Source organism: Elephas maximus, chromosome 3, assembly GCF_024166365.1.
Source record: "Elephas maximus indicus isolate mEleMax1 chromosome 3, mEleMax1 primary haplotype, whole genome shotgun sequence".
In the NCBI taxonomy this organism is placed as follows: domain Eukaryota; kingdom Metazoa; phylum Chordata; class Mammalia; order Proboscidea; family Elephantidae; genus Elephas; species Elephas maximus.
The window spans coordinates 50,062,671-50,084,419 of record NC_064821.1 but is presented as its reverse complement, the minus strand read 5'-3'; the positions used below and the strand labels follow the sequence as shown (position 1 = coordinate 50,084,419).

At 38.8% G+C, this 21,749-nt stretch overlaps 1 protein-coding gene across 5 annotated transcripts in view; it reads right to left on the bottom strand.

Moving 5' to 3' along the window:
- KIF1B (kinesin family member 1B) overlaps positions 1 to 21,749 on the bottom strand; it is a 171,010-nt gene that overhangs the window by 115,415 nt on the left and 33,846 nt on the right. For all 5 annotated transcript variants that reach the window (XM_049877882.1, XM_049877884.1, XM_049877885.1 and 2 more), the window contains exons 3-7: positions 12,243 to 12,319; positions 10,075 to 10,254; positions 5,636 to 5,701; positions 2,345 to 2,523; positions 1,640 to 1,751 (exon numbers count right to left, since the gene is read on the bottom strand). In XM_049877882.1, coding sequence (XP_049733839.1) covers positions 1,640 to 1,751; positions 2,345 to 2,523; positions 5,636 to 5,701; positions 10,075 to 10,254; positions 12,243 to 12,319 — 614 coding nt within the window. The remainder of the gene's footprint in view (positions 1 to 1,639; positions 1,752 to 2,344; positions 2,524 to 5,635; positions 5,702 to 10,074; positions 10,255 to 12,242; positions 12,320 to 21,749) is intronic.

The window sequence follows — 21,749 nt, the reverse complement described above, 5'->3', positions numbered from 1 at the left end:
ACTGTGATGCTGTTTATTGGTCCAGTTGCGAGGATTTTTCTTTTCTTTATGCTGAGGTATAATCCATACCGAAGGCTGTGGTCTTTGATCTTCATCAGTAAGTGCTTCAAGTCCTCTTCACTTTCAGCAAGCAAGGTTGTATCATCTGCATATTGCAGGTTGTTAACGAAGTCTTCCTCCAATCCTGATGTTGCATTCTTCTTTATAGTCCAGCTTCTCGGATTATTTGCTCAGCATACAGACTAAGTATGGTGAAAGGATACAACCCTGACGCACACCTTTCCTGACTTTAAACCACACAGTATCCCCTTGTTCTGTTCAAACAACTGCCTCTTGATCTATGTACAGGTTCCTCAGGGGCACAGTTAAGTGTTCCGGATTTCCATTCTTTGCAATGTTATCCATAATTTGTTATGATCCACACAGTCGAATGCCTTTGCATAGTCAATAAAACACAGGTAAACATCTCTCTGGTATTCTCTGCTTTCAGCCAGGATCCACCTGACATCAGCAATGATATCCCTCCTTCGATGTCCTCTTCTGAGTTCAGCTTAAATTTCTGGTAGTTTCCTGTGGATGTACTGCTGCAACCACTTTTGAATGATCTTCAGCAAAATTTTACTTGCCTGTGACGTTAATGATATTGTTTGATAATTTCCCCATTCGGTTAGATCACCTTTCTTTGTAATAGGCATAAATATAGATCTCTTCCAGTCGGTTGGCCAAGTGGCTGTCTTCCAAATTTCTTGGCACACACAAGTGAGTACTTCCAGCACCGCATCTGTTTGTTAAAATATCTCAATTGGTATTCCATCAATTCCTGGAGACTTGTTTTTCACCAGTGCCTCCTGTGCAGCTTGGACTTCTTCCTTCAGTACCATCAGTTTTTCATCATATGTCACCTCCTGAAATGAATGAACATCTGCCAATTCTTTTTGGTACAATGACTCTGTGTATTCCTTCCATCCTTTTTTGATGTTTCCTGCGTCTCGTTCAGTACTTTGCCCATAGAATTCTTCAGTATTGCAGCTCGAGGCTTGAATTTTTTCTTCAGTTCTTTCAGCTTGAGAAATGCCAAGTGTGTTCTTCCCTTTTGGTTGTCTAACTCCATGTCTTTGCACATGTCATTATAATACTTGTGTCTTGTTGAGCTGCCCTTTGAAATCTTTTGTTCAGCTCTTTTACTTTATCATTTCTTCCATTTGCTTTAGCTACTTGATGTTCAAGAGCAAGTTTCTGAGTCTCTTCTGACATCCATTTTGATCTTTTCTTTCCTGTCTTTTTAACAAGGTTAATAAGGTAATAATTAAGAGGCTCCAGTCAAGAAGAAGGACAGGAAGTTATTGCTAAAGAACTGCTCATCAACCTCTTGCACAGAGTAGTTTTGAGACCCAAGATCTTGGATTGTTTTTTCTTAAGTCTATTTTCTATCTTGTAATTTCACATCAGAACTCCTATTCAAAATTGGTTTAAGGTTAAAAAAAAAAAAAAAAAAAGTGATAAGCAGAGGCTATAGAACACCCTCCATTAAGTAGAACAGCAACCTTCCTCCCTTCCACAAAATGCAGAGGGCAGCAAGAGGGACTTCTGAAAATTCCCATCCCTTACAACTTAAGCCCAAGGACTGAAATTCTCCTACCTTCTCGGTGGAAAGGTTGGTCTCACTGTCCTGTTTCTTCTGGGTGAAAACAATGGTAAACACAGCATGTGAGCGGCTACTTGTTTCATTCATGTTGGTAGCTGCCACTGTCCTAAATAAACATAAAGGTGGCCATGTGACAATGGAATTCTTTGATGAAGGTTAAAATGGATAGTGCGCTCCACATTATAAGCATGACGATCGCAGCAACAGCTTTAAACTTATTCACAGATCGCAAGATCGTCACACTACTTCTCTTAATACTGCCTTGTCTGTGAGCTGGTGAAGCTCCTCTTGGATTCCAAAGGCGCCCCCTCTGAATCCCACTTCACACTTAAGCTGTCCCTTTAGGAACCACCAAAGCCTTTAATTTTGATTCTTTATTAGCTGCTCATTTATTCTAGCATCGATTACTGCAATAGTCACATACAGACATGACAACTAACGTCTTACTGTGAATTGATCAGAACCTAAGAATGAAACTTAACCAAAGTTCTAATGGGTTTCAGTAACGCACTGTTTTGATGAGAAGAAAGATATTTAATATAATGAAGGCTTCACCCCTCTAGCATAGCCAAAGGATCAGAGGACCCCATAATTAAAGGAACCTTCATAGCTATACATGTGGTCTCAAACCCCTAACAGGGAACAAAGGGCCTCAAATGGTGCCGAGGACCTTAGTCTTTAGTCTATTTCCTACCACACCTGGCTTTGTTCCCAGCATCCATGAGGTCAGCGATGTCTGTGTAGGAAGTGACCGCCAGCTTTGACAGATCCTCCACATACGGTCCGAGAAGTGGATGTTCACGCACACGCAAATTACCCTTGTTTTTTGGATTCAGCAAATCTCGTACTCTCTCACAGTAAATTTCCATGTAGCTCACCTAGGAAGAAATTAAAAAAGTGAATTAGAGGACTTAGAAAAAGAAATCCCATACATTAAAAAGATTTTTAAAAGCTTTTTTAAAAATTTGTACAATTAGAGAGTGGCAACCTTTACCAAGAGAAAGGTCCTAGTCCTAGCTCCTTTTATTATATAAGCACAGATACCACACTGTGTAGGCTAGAGCCAATCCTCTGATTTTCTCAGGGAGGAAAAGGAGGTAAACAGGCTATCTCTGACACATAGTGGTTACTGTCTTAGGCAGAAAAATATCATTTTTCATAGCAACTTATCAACCATCAGTATGTTTGTAAAACTGCACACTGTTTTCAGTACCTGGGGATTACAGTGAGATTTCCCGAAGAGCTTAGAAATAAGGCTTTTATCAGAATTAAAACTGAAGAACAAGATCAATATTCCAAAGCAGGAAAGACAAAAGAAACCAGTGACTGATACTTTCAGAATGACCACAATGTGACTGAATGTGGACAATGTCTCCACTAGAAGGGATGAGGGTTGATCAGCATGGAAGGTGATTTTGGCAAGACCTATCCAAGCCTTGGGGAGGAGAGGAAGTCTCAGGTAATATACTTCAGGAATTCTTCTCCTATCAGGAGGACCATTCCTATCATAAGGATGAATACACTAGGCTATCATTTCTAACCTGAGGTAATTAAACATTTAATTCCCCTAATCAGCTCCCCTCCCTCTAATTCCATGCGTACCCAACAGCCAACAGGGTTCTTACATAGGCCTGCCCACAGGAAGAGACTACACTCATTTACTAATGTGAGTGCTCTGGTCTGTGCCTTGTGAAAAGTTAACAAACCAGCATTCTGGTGTCATCTCATCAGTCAAATGAGCTTCCCTCAAGAGACTGACTTTGAAGGGTGGTTCTGTTCGCAGTGTAGCTATAAAATCAGACCTTAAGCAAGCAAGGCTGTGAACTGAGGTAAACTGACCACAGCAGTTATACCCTTCTGTATCACGGAGCTATTCAAGCACACTGTGTAATTTCTACATTTTTCAATTTTAAATTTCTATAGACACGTTTTCAGAGGATCAGAGATGGAATCCTATCTCCATTTTTTTTTTTTTTGCCTTTTCACTCAGTCTCTGATCTATTTGATGAAATATATTTTTATACTATACTTTAAAATCAGTAAAAAAAAAAAATTTTTTTTGTGAACCCTGAAAGAATCATTACAAGAGTAAAACAACAGGACAACAAATATTCTTAAATATTCTTTCCAACAACAGGTCATCCTAGGTGAGGTTTTACTTCAATCATTCTTATGCATTTAAACTTAAACTTACATTCCTAAATCCCAGAAAGATACTGTATCTTCTTAGAAAACGTGCCCCTTTTCACATAAGTTGCAAGACTAAAGAGGCTAAAGGCTGATATGCTCCATTAACCAACCAGAGCCATCACTATTTCTTTTATCTCTGAACCAATCGTTACAGCTCCTCTTTGGCCAAATCAGTTCACTGACCACTGATATCTTCCAGGCACTTGGCATACACCAACATATAAAACAGACACAGCTCCCTTCCCTAGGGACCTTATGATTCTAGCAAGTGAGCCTGACAATAAACGATAAACATAAAAAAAAATTAAAACATATATTATATTACAATGTGATGAGTGCTATGGAAAAAAGAAAAATAGAACAAGACAAGAGAGATCAGGAGCGCTGGGATGGAGGGCAAGTTGCAGTATTAAACAAGGTGGTCAAGGTAAGCCTCACTGACAGAGTGAGAATATGGGCAAGGACTTGACAGAGGTGAGAAACTTAGTAAAGTAGCTCTCCAGGGGAAGAAAGTTTCAGGCAGAGGAAACAGTAATTGCAAAAGCCTGAGGCAGGGATGTTCGTGGTGTATTTGAGAAAGAAAGCCACTGTGGCTGGAGCAGAGTAAATAAGGGGAGAAAAGGAGGTGAGGGAGGCCCCACAAGGGATCTGCGCTGAAATTCAAACAAGCCTGTGAAGTCTAACATGAAAGAAAACGGCATCTTCTTTTACTACCCATAAGAACTCATGGGATTTTTAAAAAACGGTGACAGGATAAGACAAGCTATTTAGAGAATTCATTTTAACACAAAATATCCTTAGAGCAGCACGTTCTCCCCTTGATACATGACGCGGCAAGGCAGAATTCTTTAAAACTTATAAACTTATGTAATATTTTTTATAGGGAAAGAAAAAGCCCCAAAGCAGCTAAGGAACTGTGCAAGTTCTATTAACAATTCACCATACATACACTCCAAAATAAATAATCTAGAGCTTGCTTAAAAGACAGCTGAATTTCTCAGAAGAGGCTTGTGCTGACAGAATTTCAGTTACTAATAATTTTAGTTACTATGCAATTGAATACAAGAAGGGGGGGCTGAGATGACAGCTTCATAAAACACACACACAAAAAGATAAAATGTTTATGAAACAAACTAACATATATAAGCAATTCTATAGACATCTTATTGAAAAAGACAAGGTAAACACACTGGATGGAAAATAACTTCTCAAGTTTCTAAGCAATTATAAGGGGGGAGAAGGGATTGATTACATAAATTTTTAAGAACCTAGGCCTGTCAGAAAAATTATTAACAATATTAAAGGGAAAGAGTTCAGACAAACGAATAAAAACATTGAGCACTGAAAACATGAAAATGCATACGTGTAATTTAAAAGATGTTCAATCACACTAATAATCCAAGAAATGAAAATTTAAGAGTGAGAAATTTTCAAATTGGTAAAGATTAAAAAATGATAATACTACATGTTGGCAAGAGTACAATGGGTGCTTACACCCTCCTGGTGGGACTGAAAATCAGTACAGCCTTTCTTTCTAAAAGGCGACTTGGCAATCCAAACGTATTGTTTGACAACCAGGATATAGGCAAAGGAAATAACCGAAAATAAAGGCAAAGACTTATGAACAAGGATTTAATTGCAATATGATTCATTAAAACCATAACTTAGAAATAGCCTAAATGCACAAAATTGGGGGAATGGTTAAGTGATCTGTAGCAGTCGAATCTGACACCATTTACAAGTAATGCTTAAGGGAATGGAGTGCAAAAACCTCTGATTTCAACCCTGAGTTGTACTCACCTCGACAGAGTAAGACATTTCTTCATTACAGTTGTCATTGATTTTCTCAAATAGTTCTTCACATAACTACAGAAGCAGAATGAGAGAGGCGTGAATATCACAAATCAGAGAAGTACTAAGTTACCCGTGAGTGCTAAGTAACTTAGCAAGAGCCCCCGTCTCAAAATATTAATAGCATCAACACCAAGGTATGCTTCAAACAAAATAAAAGGAAAACTGTGAATACATTCCTCTCATCTAATCTTTATTCTCCCTCAGCAACAGTACTTCTCAATATTGTTTCCTCAGAGAAGGAAAGCCACATTTGAGGAAAGAGGGGGAATGATGTCTCTTAATAGGAGAGTTATGACATTGGCACATTTAAATGTATGTGGATTCAATCATTCATACTAAAAAATGTATGTGGATTCAATCTTTCATACTATACTAGGGTAACTGTGACTCGGCTATCAGTATTATAATTGTACAGTAAAACTACTATTAAACCATGCTTTGCACACAAACATATATTTATCATGCTATATAAGATCTATTATTATACACTGTCAGTTACTATATACATTATAAATTTGGGCAGAAGAATGGAAGGAATTTTTCAAGAATAATTTTGACTCTATAAAATACTGCTTTTACCACTATCTTTAGATTCCAGCCTCTATATGAGACGCTACACCACTACACAGTGACATTTCTAACACAAAACATTAATTGTTCTAGATCAGAAAAATTATGACATGGCATGCTCCCTATCCCCTGAACTTATTTAAAGTATGTAATATTTAAATAAAAATCTCCTGAGTTTTCATTTGCTACACCTATAGGATTAAGGCAATCAATATACATTTTGAAAATGAACTACATGTTCATGATTCTCTAGAAGTCTAAATAGAATTTAAAATTTGTTACAAATAAATTTTCTGAATAATAATCATCTTTTTGAGAAACCATGCTCTTGCACTAAAATAAAGTACTACAAAGTTCTACTTGAAAAGAGATGTATATGTAATCCTCAAGAACTCCAATAACAAAACAAAATTAAGGGGAAAGGAAGGAGAGACTAAGTGTGGTAACAGGATAAAACAAATAAGGTAACTTAGTATAATCTGCTAAAATTAATTGTTTTATTGCTGACGAACTGCTGCATAGTAGCAGAGAGTAAAGACTCCAGAATGACCTTATCTACGTTTGGATTCTGGCTCTGCGCCTACTTGGGTAAGTGACATAACCTGTGCCTCAGTTTCTTCATCTGTAAAACAGGGGTAAACATAGCACCTACCTCTTAGGGGATTAGATGAACTAATATTTGCAAAGCACTTAAACCTGTGCTTGGCACATAGTGAGTGCTATATAATGTTTTCTCTGAATAGTATTATAGCTCTTATTACTATATACAAAGGACAATTGCCAAAATGTCTTGAACAATTCAATTACAGGAAAAAATGTATACTAGTATGTGCAATATCATCAGTCAGAGCAAGGCCAGGGTCCAACTGCAGAACAGATCATCACTTGCTCATACGCAAGTTCAAGCTGAAACTGAAGAAAATTAAAATCAGAGCAGCAAGTCCACGAGAGCCAAAGTACGACCTTGAGTATATCCCACCTGAATTTAGAGACCATCTCAAGAATAGATTTGATGCGCTGAACACTAATGACCGAAGATCAGACGAGCTGTGGAATGATATCAAGGACATCATACACGAAGAAAGCAAGAGGTCACGAAAAAGACAGGAAAGAAAGAAAAGACCAAAATGGATGTCAGAAGAGACTCTGAAACTTGCTCTTGAATATCAAGTAGCTAAAGCAAATGGAAGAAATGATGAAGTAAAGGAACTGAACAGAAGATTTCAAAGAGCAGCTCGAGAAGACAAAGTATTAAAATGACATATGCAAAGAACTGGAGATAGAAAATCAAAAGGGAAGAACACGCTCAGCATTTCTCAAGCTGAAAGAACTAAAGAAAAAATTCAAGCCTTGAGTTGCAATACTGAAGGATTCTATGGGGAAAAATACTAAACAACTCAGGAAGCATCAAAAGAAGATGGAAGGAATACACAGTACCAAAAAGAGCTGGTTGACAACATTCTATCACTTCAGGAGGTACCATATGAACAGGAACCAATGGTACTGAAGAAGTCCAAGCTGTACTGAAGGCACAGGCGAAAAACAAGGCTCCAGGAATTGACGGAATATCAACTGAGATGTTTCAACAAACAGATGCAGTGCTGGAAGTACTCACTCACCTATGCCAAAAAATCTGGAAGACAGCTACCTGGCCAATCAACTGGAAGAGATCGATATTTATGCCTATTTCCAAGAAAGGTGATCCCACTGAATGTGGAAATTATCGAACAATATCACTAGTATCACACACAAGTAAAATTTTGCTAAAGATCATTTAAAAGTGGCTGCAGCAGTATATTGACAGGGAACCTCCAGAAATTCAAGTAGGATTCAGAAGAGGATGTGGAACCAGGGATATCACTGCTGATGTCAGGTGGATCCTGGCTGAAAGCAGAGAATACCAGAAAGACGTTTACCTGTGTTTTACTGACTATGCAAAGGCATTCGACTGTGTGGATCGTAACAAATTATGGATAACATTGCAAAGAATGGAAATTCCAGAACACTTAGTTGTGCTCCTGAGGAACCTGTAAATAGATCAAGAGACAGTCGTTCAAACAGAACAAGGGGATACTGTGTGGTTTAAACTCCGGAAAGGTGTGCGTCAGGGCTGTATCCTTTCACCATACCTATGTAGTCTGTATGCTGAGCAAATAATCCGAGATGCTGGACTAGATGAAGAACGGGGCATCTGGATTGGAGGGAGATTCGTTAACAACCTGCGTTATACAGATGATACAACCTTGCTTGCTGAAGGTAAAGAGGACTTGAAGCACTTACTGATGAAGATCAAAGACCACAGCCATCAGTATGGCTTATACTTCAACATAAAGAAAACAAAAACCCTCACAACTGGACCAATAAGCAACATTACGATAGATGAGGAAAAGATTGAAGTTGTCAAGGATTTCATTTTACTTGGATCCACAATCAGCACCCATGGAAGCAGCAGTCAGGAAGTCAAAAGATGCGTTGCATTGGGCAAATCTGCTGCAAAAGACCTCTTTAAATGGTTGAAAAGAAAGATGTCACCTTGAGGACTCAGGTGCACCTGACCCAAGCCATGGTGTTTTCAATCGCCTCTTATGCATGTGAAAGCTGAATGATGAATAAGGAAGACTGAAGAAGAATTAATGCCTTTGAATTGTGGTGCTGGAGAACAAACAAACCTACCCGGGAAGAAGTACAACCAGAATGCTCCTTGGAAGCAAGGATGGCGAGACGCTGTCTCACACACTTTGGACATGTTATCAAGAGGGATCAGTCCCTGAAGGAGGACATCATGGTTTGTAAAGTAGAGGGACAATGAAAAAGTGGGAGACCCTTAATGAGATGGACTGACACAGTGGCTGTTAAGAATGAGCTCAAGCATAACAATGATTGTGGGGATGGTGCAGGATCAGGCAGTATTTGGTGCTGTTGTACATAGGGTCGCTCTGAGTCAGAACCAACTCAATGGCACCTAACAACAACAAAAGTTTATGCAAATGTTTTTCTGAAAATTTCCTAGTGTTTATTAATAACTAAGCATTTAAATTATATAGCTGAATTTAAGATTATAATCCAATAGCCCATTAGAAAAAGCTGGTATTGTCCCCTTATGCATTTTATTCTCAGAATACAGAGATAGTGGCATTATGCCTATGTAAAAAGAAAACACTTTAACATTCACTGTAAATATAGTTAATATGAGTAAACTATATTCCTGTTTTTAACAAAAGAAGTTCCTCCTAAATACTCATGTCAGAACTCTTCTTCATTCAGAAAGAATACAAGAACAGAAGAAATAACACCAACTGCTCTTAAAAAAAAGAACTCTCAGGCTGTATAAAGTTTAAAGTCATAGTATTAAGTTAGTAAAAGTTAATATTAAGCTAATAAGATAACAGAAAAGTATCACTGAAAGACATATGCATATTACATGTCTCAAATGTTTAACTCTCTTTAATAAGTTAACTTTTTTATAAATGTTTCAGGAGATTAAACTTTTACTATTTAGTGACTATCACAGACATGTTTCATAGACTCAGAAGCTGGTAACACTTTAAAAAAAATAAAATAATGTGACACTGGGTATACCGCACCATCTTTACAAAGCGTTAATTTTCCTGCCTTTACAGACAGCTGTACACATGTCCTTCTCTCCCACTAGACTCTAAGCTCCTCTGAGAGAAAGGGAGACATTATTCAGCTTTGTGTCTTGCATACTAATAGTCCCTGAATAAACGTTTGCTATATAAAATAACTGTTAAAGTAATTTAAGATTAAGAGTAATGATGAACAGAAGAGTTTTTCTGCTGTTTTGTCTTTTTTACCTGTGGAATGATGCCAGCTTGGCTTTCTTCTTGTTTACCCATCATTGTATAAGATTTCCCAGCACCAGTCTGTCCATAGGCAAAAATACAGACGTTGTATCCCTCAAAGGCGTGCAAGAGCATTTCCTTCCCAATGTCATTGTACACACGGTTTTGAGATGCAAAACAGGGATCTTCGGGCTGTAAGGTTAAAGGGACAAGTAAATCACGTTTTAATTCAAATCCTTCCCTGTACTTAGCTGGTAGCCTACATAATAAACCAACAGCATTTGGAACTAGAGTATTTCACTTAAAACATACTAGAAAATTTTTAAATCCCTTCTACATAGTTTATTTTTCTCATTAAACACAAATTCTCTCTCTCACGTGCACGCACACACACACGCACAAGCACTGTTAAAGCCATCCACGGCAGCCATACATACATAAAAATATCCACATGAAATTATCTGGCAAGATTACACTTTATTTTCTATAACTTTAAAAGTATCACTCTTCCATTCACTCTTCTTGGGAGCTCCAAGAAGATCTTCTTAAGTGGAAAGTCAAGAGTCTTTCTACTTAAAAAGATCAAAAGTCAAGTCTACATGTAACAATACCTCTTTGAACTTGCTCCAGGTAGTGTGACTACTTCTCAGTAAACTCAGTTCTCAGTAAGGGATGTTTCCAATCCCTTACACAGGCCCTTCCCTTGGCAATTAGGTTTTGTTGCTAGTTTAAAACATCTCCTCTCCCATCTATGTCAACTAGCATAATAAAATCTATTAAGAAAATACTCTGCATCCCACTTTGGAGAGTGGCATCTGGGGTCTTAAACGCTAGCAAGCGGCCATCTAAGATGCATCAATTGGTCTCAATCCACCTAGATCAAAGGAGAATGAAGAACACCAAAGACACAAGGTAATTATGAGCCCAAGAGACAGAAAGGGCCACATAAACCAGAGACTGCATCAGCCTGAGACCAGAAGAACTAGATGGTGCTCAGGTACAACTGATGACTGCCCTGACAGGGAACACAACCGAGAACCCCTGAGAGAGCAGGAGAGCAGTGGGATGCAGACCTCAAATTCTCATAAAAAGACCAGACTTAATAGTCTGACTGAGACTCGAAGGACCCAGGAGGTCATGGTCCCCAGACCTTTTGTTAGCCCAAGACAGGAACCATTCCCAAAGCCAACTCTTCAGACAGGGATTGGACTGGACTATGGGATAGAAAATGATACTGGTGAGGAGTGAGCTTTTTGGATCAAGTAGACACATAAGACTATGTGGGCAGCTCCTGTCTGGAGAAGAGATGAGAGGGCAGAGGGCGACAGAGGCTGGCCGAATGGACACGAAAATAGAGTGGAGAGAAGGAGTGTGCTGTCTCATTAGGGAGAGTGCAACTAAACTCTAGTTTAGAACAATCTCTGGAAGCCAGTAAGATTTGGGGTTCTATGTTGAGTAAAGGAATCATGAAGGGCCTTACTCTCCATTCTCCCAACTTTTGTTAACTTTTGTCTTCCTCGAGAACCTGCAGGGCCTTTCAAAATCTTTGAAAACCGTGCCATTCTACCACCATTTAAATGAACAAATCATTTCACTACGGTCACCCCAATCTTGCCAGCCATATTCTCTATACTTGTACTCTCTATTCCCTCAAAATTTAACTTACAATTAACAATATATACTAAGCAATCTTTAATTTGGCAATTCCTAAGATCTTTTATTTATTTATTTTTTTAAGATCTATTTTTTTATAAGTATAATAATGTTCATAACAAGAATCCTGAAATATTGATAAATAAATCCTGAAGGGATATCTAAGTCACAGACTAAATTAGGTCCAGTATAAATTCAGTATAAACTAAGTCAGTTTTAAAAAAATTTTGGTAAAAATATACATACCAAAACATTCACCAGTACAATAATTTCTATGTTGAATCAGTTTTACATATATGTACATATGTATGTTTATGTATATGTAACTTTCCAGCAACCAAAATACTCTATTAAGGAAAATACTTCAGAAAGCATTCACCGTTATTAAAAAATGAACCACAACAGACCACATTTACAAAACAAGAATCGGATCTGCTCTGGTAACAGAACAGACAAAAAGCAAAGAGGAGGCAGGAGGTCTGACACTGGAGACTGCTGACGGGAGGCTGCACCATGAGTATACTTACCGAGGTATGAGACCAATAGGAGTAGTCAAAGCTGAAGGACTTTGGAGCTTCCTTCGGGTTCTTTGGGTTAATAATACCTAGAGGATAAAATGTTTAATTTTATGTCATTCAGGTACATATTCTTTACTTCAACCTGGATGTTATATGTTCAAAACATCCCAATCAGTAAATTCATATATTGAATCTGATAAAGGGCAAACGAAAAACAAAAGTAATCACATTCTTAAGAAATGATCTTTATTTGGAGCTTAGAAAAAAATCAGACCAACAACATTTACTGGGCATCACCAGGACTCAGAACAGAGCCTGGTGCATAGTAGGTGCTCCATAAATATTTTGCAACTGAATGTTTCATCCTCCCTAGGTAAATAAAAAATAATAATTTTTTTTTTAAGTAGGTGGTCAAAATTTGGAGATGGGGCAGGTTACCGTTTCAAGGTCCCTTATAAGGCTTCGAAATAATTTCAGCACATCAGAAATAAAAAACTAGAAAATTACTGAATTACTCCACTCTTTAAAACAAACTCTTTTAGTGAAAATATATACAACAAAATATACACCCATTCAACAATTTTTTACCTGTACAGTTCATTGACAATGGTTACATGCTTCACATTGTGTCACCATTCTTCCTATATATCTACCCACACTGTTTCACTGCTGTTAGATTCTTTGCCCCTTAAAGTTCTGTGTTTCAGAGTTACTGTTGTCCGTTTAATCTCATATAGATAATTCTTTAAAAGAGTGCAACTGCTCAGGGCGAACATTTTTTATTAAATGAGCCAAATTGTTGTTTAGTTTTTAAAGATGCATTCATGGGATAGTTTTAGTTCAAGGCTTAAAAGTTGTGAAACGGACTCTTTTCAAAGATTTTATCTACTTCAGAAAAGCATTTTGTAATGAATGAAGCAGGCACTGGAAAGATAGTCCTATTTCTGAAATCCACAGCTGATAATAACTATTACAGAATTATTATATATATATGTGTGCGTGTGTGTGTGAATATATATGGGATCACAGACTACTAATTCATCTGTAGAGTATTATAAACAGGAAAATTAAGTTTTGCCTAAAAAGCATGAACTCTCAGTGCCCACATTAAAAGTGATTTCTCACGTAAGTAACCCAGTCACACTACACTTCAAGGACTGACTTAGAATGCTGAGGCTTAACTTCTCTTCTCTTCCCATACATACAAAACTCGAGCTCTTTATACTTCACATGGAACAGCACCCTTTATAACATGTGGTCATGAAATCTCAAAGACTGGACATCGCAACCAATCTACTTCTCTAAGGCAGGGCCACATCCCAGGCTATCAGTGAGATCAAGATTAAAAAATAAATCTGTCTGTGACAGCTGCTGCTCAGGACACAAACAGCAACAGTTGCTATTGTGCTTAGTTCTCTTGCTGGATAGCTGGGTATGGCCACACACTGATGTTCCAACCTCAAATGCTGACAGAGTATTAATAAGGCTCACATTGCACATAATCATGTGACACAGAGACATGTTCTTGAAAGAACATCTTTCCAAACACAAATGGTAATCTAAGCAACAAAATGTGCTTCTAACCAAAGACACTACACACAAGATTTAAATAACAGCCAACATGGAGGAAGCACTAACTTAGAGCTATAGGCGCTTTCTGTGTACTAACTTATTTAATACTCCCAACTACGTAATAAGGCAGATGTTTTATTATCCCCCTCTTACAGATAAAAGAAACCATCACAGAGAAATTAAATAACTTACCCAAGGCTATAGAGCTAGTGGCAGAGCCAGGATATGAATTTGGAGAGTTTGGCCCCAGAGCCCTGACTCTTAGTCAAGACACCCATCGTTTAAATGCTTATTCCCTACATGCAGTAATTCCCAAAGCAAACAAGTGAGGCTTTTTATATGTATACGTACTATCAGGAGCCCTGGTGGCGCAGTGATTAAGCGTTTGGTCACTAACAAAAAGGCTGGCAGTTGAAATCCACCAGCTGCTTCTTGATGGCAATGGGTTTGGTTTGATTTGATATGTATTATCACTCCCCTGCGATTATACCACCAACACTGTTTAAAACTCTCTTTACCATTTAAAACTGGGAACTATGAAGATTATAGTTGCTAAAAGATGAAAGACCACATAAAACACACACACACAACCTCTACCAAGAAAATGGAAATTAAAGTCATACTGTGTGAGCCAGGTTCTAGGTTTTAGCTGATCAACAATAAGAACAATGATGAGATGCAGGGTGTAACCTCTAAAAGTAGTCTTCACCACTCAAAAACATGGTTAAAATGAACACTTCCAACTGCTAGAAAATGTGCTGTCATAAATCCTTTAAACCAGTTTTCATTCACCCTTTTAGATACTGACTGGTGGTACCAATTCTGCTAAGAACTTAAGAAAGGGCCAGTTCTCAGATCCTATCCCTTTGTTCTCTCTTCCCTAGGAAAGAAAAAGAAGTAAAAACTACACTAGTAACTTCTTTGATTCACATGGAACCCTCTTCCTCTTCCTCAATACTCCCCTCTTCCAGATCTTTCAAGCTTATGAAACTACTAAGCTTTCCTAACTTCCAGCTTAAAAACCAAGTTCTTTTTTAAATAACTGCCTCTAGTCAACAACAAAAACCTTTTTAATATAAAAAGTAAATAAAAATACAATTTTAAAAAGCTATTTATATATTAGTTTAGCCAAACAAGATTAAATTTATGCACAATATTAAAAAGATTTCAATTTCCAAATGAGAGGTGTGTGTGCGTGTATGTGTGCGTGTGTGTGTACATGCGTGTATACGTGCGTGTGTATGTGTGTTGTGTGTGTGTGTAGATAAAAGACAACTCAGAACAATGCAAAATTCATTATATTTTTAGGTAGTAGTTATAGGGTAGCTTGTTTAATTTTATTCTTTATATTTACATATATATGGAGTATCTAGAAGATATGAAATATTTCATAATCAAAAACTTTAAACTGCTTGAACTCTGCAAATAAAAAGATTTTTATAAAGATAAAATATTAATGACACCATTTGCGCTCATCAGAACCCTCTAAAGCCCATGAACTCCACTATTCATCTATGGACAATAAATATAGTGTTTTCAAATGCGCCAAAAGATTTTTCTTTCTGAATTAATGGTTGAAATCTAACTCATATCCTTTCACCCAACTAGGAAACAGGATGCGTCAAACTATTAAAAAAAAAAAAAGAGGGGGAGAAGCCCAGAACATGTAAGAGAAAGGGTATAGGATTCAGAATCAAAGGACCTGCATCAGCACCTACACCTTTTAATATTCAAAACATATGAAGAACAATTAAGAAATACTATATTTAGATTTCTTCTGTGACTTTGGGTATTCCTGAGCTTTTGTGGCCTCTCTGGAGCACTGGTGATACAGTGGTTAAGCACTAGGCTGCTAACTGAAAAGTTGGCTGTTCCAACCCACTCGCTACTTCATGGGAGAAAGATGTGGCTGTCTGCTTCCATAAACATCACAGCCTTGGAGGCCCTACGGGGCAGTTCTATGTCCTATAGGGTCGCTCTGAGTCGGAATCGACTCGCCAGCAACGGGTTTGGGTTTTTGGTTTGGTGGCTTCTCTAAAACTAAGGTAATACCTAGTTCACAGCATAAAATAGTAAGCTACTACACAGATGTTAAATTTTTAAAAATAGGTATTCCATAGTCTTTAAGCCAAAGCAAGAAAAGGTCACTAATTGCTAACGTAAGCTAAAGTTAAATCTAAATTTTATTTCTTGGCAAGAGTGAAAGTGTTACAATGCTGTGCTATCAAACCTCTAGTGCCCCTACAATACTATGAATGACTTATGTACATGGACCATGTCTCATGGATCCTCTGTGCTGCCCTACACCAAATAGGCACTCAGATGAACGTCTTCCACACACATCATATACAATTTTAATTTTATTAAATCCTATACGATTTTAAGCAGCATGAAAAGAAAACCAAAACAAGGCATGCATGTACAATATATACATAAAATGTCAGATTTTATCAGCTTTCACAGAAAGAATATAGAAAGAATTGTATTACTGAAAAATTGGGCAATAAATATTTAACACAATGGTTTTTATGTCACGGTCAACTGAGTTAAAACACAGTATGTATGACTTTTGATTTGTTTCTCAGGCAGCATGCACACAGGCTGAGTGGAATTAAAGTAATTAATAAATATATTCAATACATAAGCCATATTTTCACCAACATAAAACACCAGGGTCACATGTCATCAGCGTGCTAGTTTTGTCTATGACAAATCGCCACTTTTTCTATAAGAAATGGACTCGGGCATTTTTTTTGAGTACTGAGGTCAGAACATCACTCTATTTTAAGCGTTCATTACCACCCTAGTTCAAGCTACCATCTCTCTTACCGAGATTACTGCAATACGTCTGAACTGGTCTCCCTGCTTCTCCCCCTCCCCCAACTTGGCCCCTGAAGAGTCTACTCTCTGCACCACAGGCAGTGATCCTTTTGAAATGTAAGCCATATCATGTCCATGTCATGCCTCTTTTGAAAATCTTCCAATGGCTTCCCATTACATGCTGAACAAAATCCCATGAGGTTTTATAATCTGTCCCATCCCTCGCTCCCTCTCTGACTTCATCCCCAAAGACTCACCCTCTCTCCACCACAGCCCTACTGGCCTTCTTATTAAATACACACTCTCATTTCAGGGCCTTTAAAGTTGCTACAGTACCAGGAATGCTCTTCTCCTGGAAAACTGAACAGCCCATTCCCAAACTTAATTCTGGTTCTGTTCAATCATCATCTTTTCAGAAGGCCCTTTCCTGACCATCCTGTTTAAAACCTGCACCCACTGTTACTCTCCATCTTCTTACCCTGATTTATTTTCCTTCACAGCACTTCTGACTCCCTGGTTTATCACATGGGTCACTAGAATGTAGGCTCCACGACACCAGTAACTTCTGCTGCACTCACTGCTATGCCCCCAGCTCTCAGAACAGTGCCTGGGCACACACCGGATACCCAATAAATACCTGAAGAATAAATGACTATGTTAGTGTTAGCTTTCCTCACAGATTGTCACTTGTTTGAGGATACAAACCATGACCCCTCTCTTCCTATATTACCCTGTGTCTTAGTCATCTAGTACTGCTGTAACATAAATACCACAAGTGGATGACTTTAACAAAGAAAAATTTATTTTCTCACAGTCTAGTAGGCTAGAAGTCCAAATTTAAGGTGTGAGCTCCAGGGGAAGGCTTTCTCTCTGTCAGCTCTGGAGGAAGGTCCTTGTCATAAATCTTCCCCTGGACCAGGAGCTTCTCTGCACAGAAACCCCAGGTCCAAAAGACATGTTCTGCTTCCAACACTGCTTTCTTGGTAGTATGAGGTCCCCAACTCTCTGCTTGCTTCCCTTTCCTTTTATCTCTTGTAAGATAAAAGGTGGTACAAGCCACACTCCAGGGAAACTCCCTTTACGTTGGATCAGGGATGTGACCTGAGCAAGGGTGTTATGTCCCACACTAATCCTCTTTAACCACAGGCGGAGATTATGATTTATAACACACAGGAAAATCACAAAACGAGGACAACCACATAATACTGGGAATCTTAGCCTAACCAAATTGACACATTTTGGGGAGGGGGGGCACAACTTAACCTATAACACACCCGCAGTGCTGGCTTCAGAAGCAGGCAACTCTTATTTGTGAATTGGAATGTAGCTTCCTGGACACGACTTTGCTTCTTGAGTCTTTTCTCCTGAGCAGCCAACTTATTCAGCGTCTGGCAAGAAACACTAATTTCTAGAGGGACCAAAACCAAAAACCAAACCCAGTGCCATCAAGTCGATTCCGACTCATAGCGACTCTATAGGGCAGAGTAGAACTGCCCCATAGAGTTTCCAAGGAGCGCCTGGGAGATTCGAACTGCCGAACCTTTGGTTAGCAGCTGTAGCGCTTAACCGCTACGCCACCAGTGTTTCCTTCTAGAGGGACAGAGACTCTAAATTCCAGTCTAGAGTAAAGATGTAACTTTTAGGAAAGAGCTATAACAGGTAAACAAGAGGCAGGAGGAAAGATGACCTGATTTTAAATACTGTATATAGAAGACTACGTGCTGGTAGACCACCAGGCAGGGTAAGGATATAAAAAGTGGAGGCAGGAAAGTGGAATAAGTATTGAAAATCCCTCTTCTTCTCTAGATCTTTAGAATTGTCTCTTAAGCTTACGTTTCACAGAAAATATGGAATCTCATGGCAGATAGAGCTATCTTACCATTAGAATTTGTTGCTCCAAAATTTTCTTCGGTGTTCTAGATAAAAACAAGCTTGCCTTGCATGAGAATTCTTGTGTAGGTGTGAAACAGATTCTTGACCTCACCCACAATACACACACCCAAAAGGTACCAAAAGGTACATCAAAAGACATAAAAAAATGCTGATGTTCTCGGTACTCAACTTTCCAAGTTGTTTCTCTGAGATATACATTCATTTAGGAGGATGAGGTGCTCAAAGCCTAGCTCAATGTCCAACACAGAGCAGGGTCTCAATAAGCATTGGCTGAGTCATTGTTGAATCTCATAACTACATCCAAGATGGTGCATCCACTCAAAGATCTTCAATAAAAATATTTCACTGCCACTGCATCCATCTGGCCCCAAGTTCATTTTCCTGATCTTTCTGCCCTGCCTTCCAGTAGTTCCTGTGCACTTTTACCCAATGGACTCAGCTCTCCAATCTCCCAAGTCTGATATAATGCTAACTTCCATGCTAACTTAAACTTTCTCAAAGGAAAGGTAGATCCTAAAATTCTATTTTAAGAAAGGAAAAGTTAAACAGCACTTTCATTTATCGAGCACAAACTATGTACTATATATACTGCGCTGGGGATGAGATGGAAAGCAAGAGTTATTTCTACCCTTCTAAAGTTTTTATAGCCAATGGAGGAGACAGATACATAATCACACCAAATAAATACATACTTTGAAATTATGAAAGGCACACTAAGGCACATGAAGAGGGCTGTATTAAAGAAAACATACAAAATAGGGGATTTCTGAGCAAGTAAACTCTGGTCTGGGAAGACAGAGAAGGCTGGGCTAAAAGATCCAAAGACCAAACCTATTGCCACTGAGTTGATTCCGACTCACAGTGACCTTACAAGACAGAGTGGAACGGCCCCATAGGGTTTCCAAGGCTGTAATTATGGGAGCTGAATGCCACAACTTTCTCCCACAGAACAGCTGGTGGGTTTGAATCACCGGCCTTTCAGTTAGCAGCTGAGCATTTAAATACTATGCTACCAGGGCTCCTTTGGGTAAAGGTTAAGTAGGAATTAACTAGGCAAAGTGGGGGAGTAATAATAATAATAGCTAACACTTACTGAAGGCTTACCATGTACCAGGCATGTGTAACCAGCAGTTTAATCCTCACTATTATTATCTTCATTTTACAGATGGAGCACCTGAGACAAAGAGAGAAAGGAGCCTGCCCAATGCCAGAGCCTAGATTCAAACACAGGCCATCTGGCTCCAGAGCTCTGGACCACGAGGCAACATGTATTCCAGGTTGAGGCAACATGTATTCCAGGTTGAGGCAACTGCATTAGGAAGCCCCAGGGCAAAGAAAAGTATGTGCCATCCAGGTACTGGTAGAAGGCTAGTGTGGTTCCAGTGCAGTGAGCAGCAAAGGAGAGAAATGCACTAAAATCTCAAGGATGAACCATGCATGGACCTCAAGGGATCAGTGAACCCTGAGCCACAAGAAGCCATGGGAATGATTACATTTACAGGCTACAATGTGGAAAATGGATTGGCAGGAGGCATGAGTGAAAGTATGGCAGCCATGACTCCCAATGACTCCCATGAGAACCATATTTGGCATGAGAAACCCATGAGTTTCAAGATGTTGTGTTTGTGGGGGTAGGCGGAGAGAAGGGATCCATTCCTACATCAAAAGCATTGTTTCTTGATCCAAAACTAAGTTTTGTCTTATAATTTGGCCCAACATTCAATAATCAAAAGGTGAGCTGTCCTAGAAAATATTTCTAGAATACATTTTCAAGGATTTTACCAGTGAAAAAAGTAGAATACTGTAGAGGCTTTAATCTGACCCCACCCTAAGTTATCTCATATTATGCCAGCTCCATCTATAACTTGGGCAAGAAACAAACTCTGTAAGCCTCAATTTTCTTATTTATAAAATGGGTACAATAATAATGCCTTCCTTCATAGAACTGTAGTGAGGAATAATGACTAACCCATGTCAAGAGTTTAGCTCAGGGACTAGTACGAAGGAAATGTTAAAAAAATTCTTTCCTTTAACAAATATTTGCACGTCTACCATGCCATGGGAAACCCTGGTGGTATAGTGGTTAAGTGCTATGGCTGCTAACCAAAAGGTCAGCAGTTTGAATCTACCAGGCGCTCCTTGAAAATGCCATGGGGCAGTTCTACTCTGTGCTATAGGGTCACTATGAGTTGGAGTCAACTTGATGGCAATAGGCTTGGTTTGTTTTTTACCATGCTATAAGTTGGAATAGAGCTGACAGCAACTGGGTATGGAATCCCTGGGTGGCACAAATCGTTAAGCATTTGGCTACCAACCAAAAGATGGGTGGTTCGAATCCAGCCAAAAACACCTTGGAAGAAAAGTCTGGCAATCTACTTCCCATTGAAAACTCTATGGGGTACAGTTCTACCCAGTAACAGGTGGGGCTGCCATGAGTTGGAATCAACTCAACAGCAACTGGTACTGGCACCATGCCCCAGGCCTGAGGATATCTGTGAAAACAAGCCTCTATCCTCAGGGAGCTTACATTCTAAAGGGTGAGTAGATAATTAACAAATAGAGATAATACTATGTTCCAAAGAAAAATAAAGCAGGGTTCAGTGATAAAAGGTAGAGGCGGTAGGGATGCCTATTTTAGATGACAGTGAGCAGGATGCCACCTCTAAGGAGGTGATATTTGAGCAAGTACCTGAGCAAAGTTTAAGGAACAGCAAGACCACCAGTGTAGCCACAGCAGAGTAAAAAATTATAAGATGTGGAATCAGATAGCTAGCCAGAGGCCAGATTCTGTAGGGCCTTGTGGCCAAGGTGAGGATTTTAAATTTTATTCTAAAAGTGACAGGAAACCAATGAAGGAGTTTAAGCAAAAGGAGTGACATGATCTGATTTACATTTTAAAAATATGACTCTGGTTACTGCATGGGAGCAAGAGGGGAAGCAGAGAAACAGGAGGCTATTGGAATATTTGATTAGAGTAGAAATGGTAAAAAGTAATTGGATTCAGGGTAGACTGTGAAGGCAGAGATAACAGACTTACTGTTGGACTGCATGTGGCAAGAATGACTCTAATATTTTTGGTCACAGCAACTAGAATAATGAGTAAGATTGAGGAGGAGCCACTTTGGGTGGAAAAAACAACAGTTCTGTTCAGGACATGTTAAGTTTAAGACCTTGACTTAAGAGCAGAGTTAAGTTACAGTTGAATGTGTCAGTTTAGGGTTCTAGAGAGTA